The following is a 13403-nucleotide window of genomic DNA, read 5'->3' as shown; positions in this document are numbered from 1 at the left end:
GCTGGTGGTCCTGGGTGCCCCCTGCTGGCGGGAGCCTGTACATCTCATCTCCCAGCTACCTCAGATGCCGGTGGAAAGAGATGCTGGCCCACGTGGGCCTTGGATGAGTTCACTGCACATCTCTGAAGTCTGGTTGATGTGTGCATAAGAATTGCCCTTTCAATAGAAATGCCTATTTAAATCCCCAATTCCATTTCAAAGCTGTTGCTTGGATGTTTCCAGTTATCATTTGCACACACGCATACCCCCACAGACGGCACAACCTGTAATTTGTGCAACAAACCCCACACAGCACTTACTATGTGCCATATACAGACTTAAAAGCTTCACAAATAACTCATCCATCCTCATAGCTACCCTTTGAAGTCAGTACTACGACTACTTACAATTTGCTAACAGGGAAGCTGAGTCACAGAGGGACTGGCAGTTTGTCTTGGCTATTAAGTGGAGGACCTGGGGTTTAAGCCACAGCAGCTGGCTCCAGTTCTGTGGTCTTAACGACATGCTTGCATTTCTGCCTCTAATCATGATGGTCTCTGCACTGTTCTCTGTGGTATCCCAGAATCTAGCATCTCTCATGTGTGAGACACAATGTCCCCTTTATACCCACGAGGGAAGTGAGGCTCAGAGAGTCCCAGCCTCCACTTCCACTGTTTGGGATGGATCTTAGACCTCACAGTTTCCCAAACACAGTCAATAACTGAAGTACTCAGAGATCTGGGTTCAAATCCTGCTCCTGCCCCATTCCAGCTGTGTGACTTTGGATAAGGCACTTCATTTCTCTGAGCCTCTATTTCCCCATTGGAAAAAATGGACACAGTCCCATTTCTAAGTCATAAAAATGACCCATTCCAAGCTGTCATCTAGCACCCCTTTCACTTGGAATGAGGATTCTTTAAAGGGAAAAAGAGAACTTATTATTATCTTAATCTAAATTCATCAAATTATTCCTTCATAGGGTCAAGGGTCCACCCTGCAGATGTGTTCAATAAGGTGGAGTGATGGGAGAACCTCCCCATCCACACACAGCTGTATCACTATCGGCACCAGATGTCAGGCCCTGAACACAGTCTCTTCAGTCCTTGATGGAATAGCCCATCTGAGCTAAACGTGTCCTTTTAACATGCTGAGGCTCAAAGCTCTATCGCAACCTCACACTCATAGGGTAGCTATAACTTTTTCAAAAACCAGAAAATAACTAGGGTTGATGAAGATGTGGAGTAAGTGAAACCCTCTACATGGCTAGTGGGAATGTAAAATGATGTTGCCACTATGGAAAGCACTATGATGGTCCCCCCAAAAGTAGAAATAGAACTACCATATGATCCAGCAATCCCACCTTTGGTTATGTAGCCGAGAGAACTGAGAGCAGGGTCCCAAAGAGAGATTTTTACACCCATGTTCGCAGCAGCATTATTCACAATAGCCAGGAGGTGGAAACAACACTAGTTTCCATTGATGGATGAATGGATAGACAAAATGTGGTATAAACTTATAGCAGAATATTAATCAGCCTTAAAAAGGAAGGAAATTCTGATGCACACTACAACATGGATGAACCTGGAGGATGTCATGCTCAGTGAAATAAGCCAGTCACTAAAAGACAAATACTGTGTGATTCCACTTACATGAGGCGCCCAGAGGAGTCAAATTCATAGAGACAGAAAGTAGGGTGCTGATTGCAAGGGCTGGGAGGAGTCGTTGTTTAATAGGTCTGGACTTGCAGTTTTGCAAGACGAAACTTTTCAGAGATTGGGTGCACAGCAATGTGAACGTACCAAGGCCACTGGACTGTACACTTAAAAATGGCCAAGATGGTAAATTTTATGTTATGTTTATTTGACCATGATTAAACTTCCCATTAATTTTTTTTAAAAAGTGTTATTTCAACAAACCCTCTAAAAGATAAAGAAGAAAATTCTGATGACATCATCACTATGCCTCTTTTCATAAACATGAGGCAGAAACCCTTCCAGCCAAAATGCTTATTCTTGTTCTTTAGGCAAAAGCATTTGAAAACACAAAGGCTGTGCACCACAGCATCAATCAGGTCTCCTCTGAGCGGGGTCATCAGAAGGTCAGAGGCAGAGTCCTTTCTTCTTTGCTTTATGTAAATTTTAAGAGGTGAGATTATGGGTGACTTCACTTCCTCATGTATATTTCAGCCTTTCTAGAATTAAAAAGTAGAATCGAAAACCAAGTTTGAAAATGATGGATAAGATGCTGTTATTTAGTACATTTCTAAAGCTGCACTAACTGATGACCTTCTGATGAATATTCTAAGGATTAATATTTTAACATTCTAAGGAGGCCTGTGGCCAGCTCTCCCATACCACACTGTAAATAACTTCAAGGCAAGGGTTCCTGGGTCTTACTGGGCTCTGGACCAGGCAGCTGGGGCAGAGGTCTCTGCTCAGGAACACTCCATCCTCCTCCTTCTCAAAATTAGGCGCTTTGGGGAAAATCAAGAATAGATGAGTATCCTGGGGGCTTTGTGGACAGGGAGGGGCCCCACCTCTATCCCTGCATTGTGATGTCTTCTAAAGGGGGCAGCGGGGAAAAGTGATGTCATAGGTCACTGGCCGGCCCCCTCTCCCTCTCTGCCTGTGCCGGCCACTGGCCCAGTCTCACCTTTTCTCCCCACAACGCTGCACCCCAGAGGAAAGTAGTCAGCCTTGCCAAGCCACCCACCCAGCCACTTGCAGCCATGGATGCAAATCACTCCAACCCCTTGGAGCCCCAGTCTTCTCCAGAGGCCCCCAGGCCTGGCCTGAACCCTGGCTCAATCCCAGAGAGCAAGAACCTGCAGCAGGACCCCCCCAACATGGTGGGAGACAAGTTGCCACCAAAGACTGGAGCAGTGGTCATCGACATGGGCACAGGCACCTGTAAGATGGGTTTCGCAGGGCAGACTCGGCCCATCTACACCGTGGCCACCATCGTGGGCTGCCAGCCCCAGAAGCTGGCCACCACCGGGCAGCAAGTGCTGGAGACGTTCATTGGCGAGGCCGCCCGCATGCGCCCGGAGCTGACGCTGGTGCAGCCCGTTCGGAACGGCATTTTGGTGGACTGGAACGCGGCTGAGCTCATCTGGCGCCACGTACTTGAGCACGACCTCCGCGTGGCCACCCAGGACCACCCGCTGCTGTTCTCCGACCCGCCCTTCAGCCCCAGCACCAACCGTGAGAAGCTGGTCGAGGTGGTCTTCGAGTCTCTGCGCTCCCCCGCCATGTACGTGGCTTCCCAGTCGGTGCTGTCCGTCTATGCACACGGACAGGTCAGTGGGCTGGTGGTGGACACGGGCCACGGGGTCACCTACACAGTACCCGTCTTCCAGGGGTACAACCTGCCCCACGCCGCACAGCGCCTGGACCTGGCGGGAACCCACCTGACCGCCTTCCTGGCGGAGATGCTGCTGGGCTCCGGCTTGCCACTCGGGCAGCAGGACCGGGACACGGTGGAGAACATTAAGCATCGCTACTGCTACGTGGCTGCCAACTTGCTCAAGGAGCAGGCCCGGCCAGAGCAGGAATACCAGCAGACCCTGAAGCTGCCCGATGGGCGGACGGTAACACTGGGCAAAGAGCTGTTCCAGTGCCCGGAGCTGCTGTTCAGCCCCCCCGCGATCCCAGGGCTGTCGCCTGTGGGGGTCCCTACCATGACCACACAGAGTCTTCTCAAGGTGCCCCTGGAGGTGCAGGCGGATGTGGCCCAGAACGTGCTGCTCTGCGGGGGCTCCTCACTCTTCCAGGGGTTCGAGGGCCGCTTCCGCGCTGAGCTGTTGCACAGTCTGCCCCGTGAGGCCCACGTGGTGGTGAAGGCCCAGCCCAGCAGGAACTTCTCGGTGTGGATCGGGGGCTCCATCCTGGCCTCATTGCGTGCCTTCCAGTCCTGCTGGGTCCTGCGGGAGGAGTACGAGGAGCAGGGGCCCCACATCGTGTACCGCAAATGCTACTGATGCTGAGTAGCGATTGGGGCAGTGTTGTGGGCAGTAAAGCTTGCGGTACCCAGCCGGTTCTGTCCTGCCTTCCCTCAGCGCTGGAGTAGTCCACTCCTGGACCCACCCAGACTCACCTTACTCTGACCCCACAGACCCACCCCAAGGAGATTTGCCTCCCAGGGCATCCCTGGTTCTGCCCTAACTCACCTCCTGTGATCCGTCCCCAGAGACACCCCAGTTCTGATTCTCTAAACCCACCTCCTCCATCATCAAGGCCCAACACACCACCACGTCCTCACCCTGTCAAACCATCTCCCATGATGTGTGTCCCCCAGGGCACTCTCAGAGTGGGGCTTCACCCATGCCCACCCCCAAGACATCCCCAGATTCTGACCTCTCAGCCTACTTCCCTGATCTATTGCTCTTGATACAGCCCCCCCCATCCCCTGGGCTCTAAACCCCCCAATTCACCCCCTTGCTATATCCCTCAAGGACCCTCAACCAACCCCCATAACTCATCCCTCTCCAAAGAAACTGCACCGGGCACTCCAACCACCCCCTACCCCTGAGAATCTTTCCATGAGTGTTCCAACACCTAAGTTCACTCTTATAATCTGCCCCAAACATCTAATCCCCCCAAACACACCCCCAAGATCTACTTACCAAGACATCCCTGGTTCTGAGCCCCCAAAATCCACCCCTTCATTGATTTTCCCTCATCTGATTATCCAAAGTTCTCCTGAACCCTGATGTGCTGAGCACTCCAGAATCCTCCCCACAAGTGCCCAACTCCAACATCCACCACAAAGATCCAAGTTCTGACCCTCAAGTGTCCGCCCAATGGTGGCCTGCTAAAGGACCCCATAGTGTCCAAAGCCCATGCCCCAAGTTCCTCCCCTCCCCCAAACTCTATTGTCCCCACATAATTTCTCCCCCAGACTCCTTCCTTCCATCCAGGTGCTCCCACAACCCATCCCGCATCTGTACCCCCAAAAAACAATAGGTTCTGAAGCCCCAAACCCCATGATGGCCCCCACTACTCTCAGCTCACCCCCTTGCTCTGCATCCCCCCAGAAATACTCCTGCATGGTCTCTCTCACAGTGTACCTCCTGACTCCATTCCTCAGGTCCTGGAGTCCTCCTAGGAAGGCTCTGGGCCCAAGGATGATCCTATGATGACCCCATTGATTCCCTAGGTCCCTCCTCTAAGTTCTGATCCCCCAACTCCCTTCCCCAAAGACGCTCTCCGGGTGTCTCCCCATGATGAACCCCAGGACGCTCTACTTTAGTTTTCGGACTCCCAGGAACTCACCCCCAGGCCCCATCCCATTAGTTGAGACACCAATGAGCAATGACGTTCCCAAGGGCTGCCCAGCACATGGTGACCCTGGGGAAGGCATCCTAGGTGGGGGCTTCACCTGAACACTGGGTCTCTCCTGCAACCCACCACAAAGGTCCCCAGAGGCCAACTTCTTGGGCTGTCCATCAAATATCCCTCTATTATGCTAGTAGCCCATTCCATCTCCCCAGACCTCTCTCAGCCTATTCCTGCAACGCTACCCCAGGGCTCGCCCTGGGACCTGCCCTGAGGATGCCCTATGAGGTGTCTCCTGCCCCACCCTGTCCCTGCAGGGGCCTGGAATGGGAGCCCAGCCTCTCACCACAGGGAAGTTTGTTCTCCTCCCCACAGGGCACCCTGGGTCCCCTCTCCTCCCGCTGTCATCATCCTCACCTACCCTGGGTCCTTGATGGAGGCAGGACCTCTGCATTCATGCTGTCATCCAGCCCAATGAACATCAAGACCCCCAGCCATCCTCCCAGGACATGTCCTCCCAGCTTATCAACAAAATAAGCACAAGCTGCCAGAGCTTATCCGTGTGAACGCTGGGTCCTCTCCTCTTTCGGTCCAGGAATCATTCATTCCTTCAATCAGTCAATGTTTATTAAGTATCTCTCACAGGCTTTCTCCATCTCTACCTCTCCCTGAGTCTTTCTGTGTGTCTCTGAGTCACCTGTCAGCATCATTCTTATGCAGGAATTTTCCAGAATGGAAACTCACTTATTTGCAGAGCATTGAGCCCACTGCACCGATCCCTTCATCTGCCATCAGACAATGAGGGTGGGTGAAGGCCTTGGCTACCCCCACCCACCCTGTCCCACTGTGTCCTGGGGATTGGGCAGTGGCTCCCGCCTCATCCTGGACCAGCCAGTGGTCCTCAGCTGATGGGACAGCCCTTCAGACAGGCCAAGATCCCCAGATCACAAACATGCAGGTTGGATCCCCTTTGCTTCACCACCCTCACTTACCCAACTTGTAGAATCAGCAAGACCCCCTCAAGAGATTACCAAGTGGTGAAGGGGAACTCCTTATTTTTCCCACTAGGGGGCAGCAACTCCAAGACCGAGGTGCTGATGGTGGCCTGGAATTTAAAACCGTAGTGACTGTGTCCCAGACCTCAAGTGAGGCCCACCCTACACTGCAGTGTCAGGGCACTGCCAGTCACACACACACAGAGAAGGGATGTGGGATAGGGTGAGTCTCAGATGCCACAGGAAGTGAGGAGGATGCAGAAATCCCTACCAATCTTGGGTTGCTGGGAAACCCAAAGGGCTTTCACCTTAGACCAGACTAAACCTCCCCATCTCCAAACCTTCCCTGGGACAGAAATTTCCTCTACAACCCTCCAAAAATGCACCCCTCCAATTTGCACACTCTCAGGGGTGGGGAGTTCACTACCTCCAGTCTGTTATTAGAAATCTCACCTCCTCCCAGGAGTCATAGGTAAACTTCTGTCTACACTCTCTGCCAGCCACCCCCGACGTGGAGCACTGAGAACAGCAGAGACCCTGATACCCCCAGTCATTTCCGAACACACCCCCGGAGTCTACTATCTCGTAAGCCCACCGCGCCCAATTTCTTCCACTTCTGGTTTTAAGTCATTCATTCATTCATTCCACAAACATTCATTGACCAACCACTATGTGCCTGACACTGTGCTGAAGTCTAAGGAAATCGCAGTGAGTAGCAATTGGGTCTCTGCCTACCAGACCCTCCTTGAAAGCTCTGATGGAGAATGTGGGTTGGTCAGTCCCTTTTCTAGAAACCTTTCTTCCATTGACTTCCAAGTGGCCGGTATCTGTTTCACACACTGACCCACAAGTCCTTTCCTTCTAATGCCTCCAAAACCCATCCAGCTCGCTCCATCCTTCCTACCCCAGCCCAGGCCCCTTCATTGCTCACCTGGAAGATTGTGGAAGCTCTTCCTTGGTGTCTCAGTCACCCCATCTTACACTCCAGAAGACTCTTGCAGAGGATTTTTGCAAAACATACTTTAGAACACTCTAGTGGCTTTCCATTGTGTGTAAAAGAAAACCCAAATTCTTACCACAGCCCTGAATCCTCTGCCAATCTCTCCAGACTTCTCCTTGGCTTTCCTGCCCACCCTCTTCACCCCAGCCATACCACTCACATTTCTGGTCCTCACATGTGTTTTACAGGCTACATTGGCTCCCTCCAAAATTCATGTGTTGGAGTCCTAACCCCCAGGACCTCAGAATGTGACTGTATCTGGAAATCGAGTCTTGACAGATGTGATTAAGTTAAGATGAAGTCATTAGGGTGGGCCTTAATCCAGTATGACTGATTTCCTTATAAAAGGGGCACGTTATGTCAGAGACAACACAGACAGAGGGAAGACTGTGTGAGGACACAATGAGAAGACAGCCGTCTCCAAGCCACGAAGAGAGGCCTCGGAAGAAACCAACCCTGCCAACACCTTGATCATGGACAACTAGCCTCTAGAATTGTGAGAAAATACTTGTCAGTTGTTTAAGCCACTCAGTCTGTGGTATTTTGTTGTGGCAGCCCTAGCACACAGGGAGAGATTTTGGTGCCAAGTGTGGTTTGGAAGGTAGTTGTAATTACCAGCTATGACCACGTGACCAGTTACAGAAGTGAAGACTGTGATTATCACGAGTATTTCTTCCTTGTTTCGTTATGAATACCTTTGTGTGCATGCATACACAGTACATACATATACATACATATATGCATGTATGTATATAGAGTAAGCAAATACCTTAGTTTTCTTCCCTGTCTTATACTCATATCTTGTTACATAAGAGGTATTGACAATAGGTCTTAGAATTTAACTTATAAAATGTGAAGGAGAACTGTAAACATCACTCAAGGACTGTATCTCCTCTTCCAGGAAAAGGGTTAGTGCATTTTCAGTTGCATGTAGGATAGCTGTATCACGTTAGGTGGAAGTATTATCTTGTTATTGCCTTTATTTGCAAATTAAGTATGGTTTAACATATATGTATGCCAAGGTGACAACGGGTGGACTTATGATGATTCATTTTGTGTGTCAACTATGGGGCCGTGGTGCCCAGATGCTTGTCAAACACTAGTCTAGATGTTACTCTGAAGGTATCTTTTAGATAAGACTAATGTTTAACTCTGTAAGCTTTGAGGAAAACAGATAACACCCCACATCATGGGTGGGCCTCATCTAATCAATCGAAGGCCTTAAGAGACCACAGACTGACCTCTCTCAAGGAAGGAGGATTTCTGCCAGCAGGCTGCCTTCAGACTCGAACTGTAACTCTTCCTGAGTCTCCAGCCTGTGGGACCACCCTGCAGATTTTGGGCTTGTCAGCCTCCTCAATTGTGTGAGCCAATTCCTTAAAATAAATCTCTCTTTCTCTCTACATATATGTCCTATAGGTGTTGTTTCTCTGGAGAACCCTGACTAATATACATTCCTAGCCTCCTTACCTCAGGACCTTTGCACCTGCTAGTCCCTCTACTCAGAATGCTCCTTCTCACCTCCCATCATATCAAAGGTAGCCCCCTTCACAGTAGGATGCGAAGCTCAGATGACAGAAAAGAAATGATTAAAACAATTGACTTCACGTAAGTATGAAAAAAAAAATCCACAAGGTAAAAAAATCACCCTGAACAAAATCAAGACAAATGATAGTTTAGAAAATAAATTAAGTAATAAATAATGCTTTTTTCATTGTTTTAAATTGAGGTAACATTGGTTTATAACATTATATAAATTTCAGGTGTACATCATTATATTTTGATTTCTGTGTAGACTACAAGTTCAACATCCAAAGACTAATTACCGTCCATCACCAAACACATGTGCCCAGTTACCCCTTTTGCCCTCATCTCTCCCCCATTCTGATGTGGTAACCACCAATCCAATCTCTGTATCTATATGTCGTTTGTTGTTGTTGTTGTTTTAATCTTCTATTTATGAGTGAGATCGTATGGTATTTGGCTTTCTCTGTCTGACTTATTTCACTTTGCAGAATACCCTTAAGGTCCATCCATGTTGTCACCAATGGCAAGATTGCATCTTTTTTATAGCTGAGCAGTATTCCATTGCCTACATATACCACAACTTCTTTGGCGATTGATCCCTTGATGGGCACTTAGGTTGTTTCCAAGTCTTTATTATTGTGAATAATGTTGTGATGAAGGTAGGAGTGCATATGTCTTTATGCATTAGTTTTTCGCATGTTCTGTGGATAAATACCCAGCAGTGGAATAGCTGGATCATATGGTAGCCCTATTCTTATTTTTTTGTGGAATCTCCATACCATTTTCCATAGTGGCTGCACCAATTTACATTCCCACCAGCAGCATATGAGAGTTCCGTTTTCTACACATTCTCTCTAGTGCTTGTTATTTTTTGTCTTGTTAATTATAGTCATTCTGATTGGCGTGAGGTGATATCTCATTGTAGTTTTGATTTGCATTTCCCTAATTAGTGATGTTGAACATCGGTTCATCTGTCTGTTGGCCACCTGTATATATTCTTTGGAAAGATGTCCATTCAGATCCTTTGCCCATTTCTTAATTGAATTGTTTGGTTTTTTGTTGTTGAGATACACAAGTTCTGTACACATTTTGAATGTTAACCCATTATCAGATATATGGTTTGCAAATATCTTCTCCCAATTATTAGGTTGTCTTTTATTCTTGTTAATGGTTTCCTTTGCTGCGCAGGAGCTTTTTAGTTTGATGTAGTCCCATTTGTTTACTTTTTTCTTTTGTTTCCCTTGTCTGGTCAGACATGGCATTTGAAAATACGCTGCTAAGACTTAATGTCAAGGAGTGTACTGCCTATGTTTTCTTCTAGGAGTTTTATGATTTCAGGTCTTACATTCAAGTCTGTAATCCATTTTGAGTTAATTTTTTGTGTATGGTGTAAGATAATGGTCTACTTTTATTCTTTTGCATGTGGCTGTCTAATTTTCCCAGGAAAATTCATGGAAGAGGCTTTCTTTCCTCCATTGTATGTTCTTGGCTCCCTTGTCGAAAATTACCTGTCCATAGAATGTGGGTTTATTTCTGGGCTCTTGACTGTGTTCCATTGATCTGTCTGTCTGTTTTGGTGCCAGTACCATACTGTTTTGATTACTATAGCTTTGTAGTATATTTTGAAATCAGGGAGCATAATATCTCCAGCTTTGTTCTTTTTTCTCAGGATTGCTTTGGCTATTTGGGTTCTTTGTTGTCCCATATAAATTTTAGGATTCTTTGCTCTATTTCAATGAAAAATGTCATTGGAACTTGGACATGGATTGCAGTGAATCGATAGATTTCTTTAGGAAGTATAGACATTTTAACTATGTTAATTCTTCCAATTCATGAGCATGGAATGTCTTTCCATTTATTTGTGTCTTCATTTTCTTTCAACAAAGTTTCATAGTTTTCGGTGTACAATTATTTCACCTCTTTGGTTAAGTTTATTCCTAGGTATTTACTTCTTTTTGTTGCAATTGTAAATGGGATTGTATTCTTCATTTCTCCTTCTGATACTTTGTTGTAAGTGTATAGAAATGCAGCTGACGTTGATTTTGTATCCTGCAACTTTATTCTACTCATTTATTATTTCTAATAGTTTTTTTGGTGGATTCTTTAGGATTTTCTATATATAAAATAGTGCCATCTGCAAATAATCACAGTTTTATTTCTTCCTTTCCAATTTGCATCTGATTTTTTCTTTTTTTGCCTGATTGTTCTGACTAGGACTTCCAATACTATGTTAAGTAATAGTGGTGAAAGTGGGCATCCTTGTCTTGTTCCTGGTTTTAAGCAGTAGCTTTCAGGTTTTCTCTGTTGAGTATGATATTAGCTGTGGGTTTGTCATATATGGCCTTTATTATGTTGAGGTGCTTTCCTTCTATGATCATTTTATTGAGTGTTTATTGTAAATGGATGCTGTATCTTGTCAAATGCTTTCTCTGCATCTATTGAGATGACCATGTGATTTTTTTGTTAATGTGGTTTATCACCTTCATTGATCTGAAGATGTTGAACCATTGCTGCATCACTGAAACATATCGCATTTGATCATGGTGTGTGATTTTTCCTGTATTGTTGCATTTGACTTGCTAGTATTTTGTGGAGGATTTTTGCATTGATGTTCATCAGTAATATTAGCCTGGAATTTTCTTTCCTTGTTGCCCTTGTCTGGTTTTGGTAGCTGGGTAATGGTGGCCTTGTGGAATGAGTTAGGAAGCTTCCCCGCCTCTTCAAATTTTGGAAGACCTTGAGAAGGATAGGTTTTAAGCCTTCTTTGAATGTTTGGTGGAATTCACCAGGGAAGCCATAGGGTCCTGGAGTTTTATTTTTTGGGAGGTTCTTGATTACTGTTTTGATTTCCTTACTGGTGCTTGGCCTCTTCAAATTCTCTATTTCTTCTTGATTCAGTTTTGGAAGTTTGTATGATTCTAAGAACTTATCCATTTCTTCTAGATATCCAATTTGTTGGTGTATAGCTTTTAATAGTATTCTCTTATAATTTTTTCTATTTCTGAAGTTTCTGTTATAAATTCTCCTCTTTCATTTCTGATTTTATTATTTGAGCATTCTCTCCTTTTCTTGGTGAGTCTAGCTAAAGGTTGTCAATTTTTTTTATCTTTCATAGAACTAGCTCTTACTTTCATTGATGTATCCCTTTTTTTCTAGTCTCTCATTTATTTCTGGTCTGATTTTTATTATTTCCTTTCTTCTACTGATTTTGGGCTTTATTTGTTCTTCTTTTTCTAATTCTTTTAGGTGCACCATTAGCTTCTTTAGTTGAGATTTTTCTTATTTGTTGAGATAAGCCTATATTGCTATAAACTTCCCTCTTAGTACCACTTTTACTGTATCCTATAAAATTTGGCATGTCACATTTTCATTTTCTTTTATGTACAGATTTTCTTATTTCTTCCTTGACTCAGTAGTTGTTTGGTAGCATTTTGTTTAATCTCTGCAAATTTCTGGCTTTTCCAGTTTTCTTCTTGTAGTTGATTTCTAATTCATAGCTATGTGCTCAGAAGAGATGGTTTGTATTATTTTAATCTCCTTAAATTTGTTGAGACTTGCTTTGTGGCCTAATATATGATCTATTTTGGAGAACACTCCATGTACATTCAAAAAGAATGTGTATTCTGCAGTTTGGGGATGGAATGTTCTGTGTTCATATACTAAGCACATCTGGGCTAATGTATCATTTAAGGCCAATGTTTCTTTATTGATCTTCTGCTAAGATGATCTTTCCAATGATGTGAGTAGAGTGTTAAAGTTTCCTACTATTACTGTGCCACTGTGAGTTTGTCCTTTTATGTCTGTTAATAATTACATTATATATTTAGGTGCTCCTATGTTGAGTGCATAGATGTTACAAGTGTTGTGTCCTCTTGTTGGATTGTTCCCTTGATCATTATGTAGTATCGTTCTTTGTCTATTGTTTCAGATTTATTTTAAAGTTTATTTTGTCTGATAGAAGCAAAGGTGCTCCAGCTTTCTTTTCATTTCCATTTGCATGGAGTATCTTTTTCCATCCCTTCACTTCCAGTTTGTGAGTTTTGTTAGGTCTTAATTATGTGTCTTGTGTGCAGTATATATATGGGTCCTGCTTTCTTACCCATTCAGCCACCCTGTGCCTTTTGATTAGAACATTTAGTCCATTGACATTTAAAGTAGCTATTGATAAGTATGCATTTATTGCCATGTTGTTACTTTTATTCTGGATGTTTTAGTGGTTCTTCTTTGTTCTTTTCTTCTCTTGCTCTCTTCGCTTCTGATTTGATGTTTTTGGTATTTGTTTGGGTTTCTTTCTCTTCACTTTTTGTGTGTGTATTGTAGGTTTCTTATTTGTGATTACCATGAGGTTCATATATAATAACCTATGTAAATAGTAATCTATATTAAGTTGATTATCTAAGTTTGAACTATTACTAAGAGTGTTACCCTTTTACTCCCCTGCCCCCACATTTTATATTTTTGAAATCATGTTTAAAAATCTCTTTTTTGTCTGTATATCACTTAACCTCTTATCATGGAGATAGATACTTTTAGTATTTTTTCTTTTGATCTTCAATACTACCTTTATAGGTTGTCGATCCACTGCCTTTCTGTATATTTGCCTTTACCAGTGATTTTTTTTCTTAG

At 44.9% G+C, this 13403-nt stretch overlaps 1 protein-coding gene across 1 annotated transcript; it reads left to right on the top strand.

Annotated features, from left to right (window-relative positions):
* Positions 1 to 2707: 2707 nt before the first annotated feature.
* LOC139041091 (actin-like protein 9) lies at positions 2708 to 3958 on the top strand. Its single transcript, XM_070490240.1, has one exon. It carries the CDS (start codon positions 2708 to 2710, stop codon positions 3956 to 3958), a length of 1251 nt encoding a protein of 416 aa, XP_070346341.1.
* Positions 3959 to 13403: the final 9445 nt, after the last annotated feature.

This window comes from Equus asinus, chromosome 20, assembly GCF_041296235.1.
Source record: "Equus asinus isolate D_3611 breed Donkey chromosome 20, EquAss-T2T_v2, whole genome shotgun sequence".
NCBI classification, from domain to species: Eukaryota; Metazoa; Chordata; class Mammalia; order Perissodactyla; family Equidae; genus Equus; species Equus asinus.
This window is presented reverse-complemented; position numbering and strand designations above follow the sequence as displayed.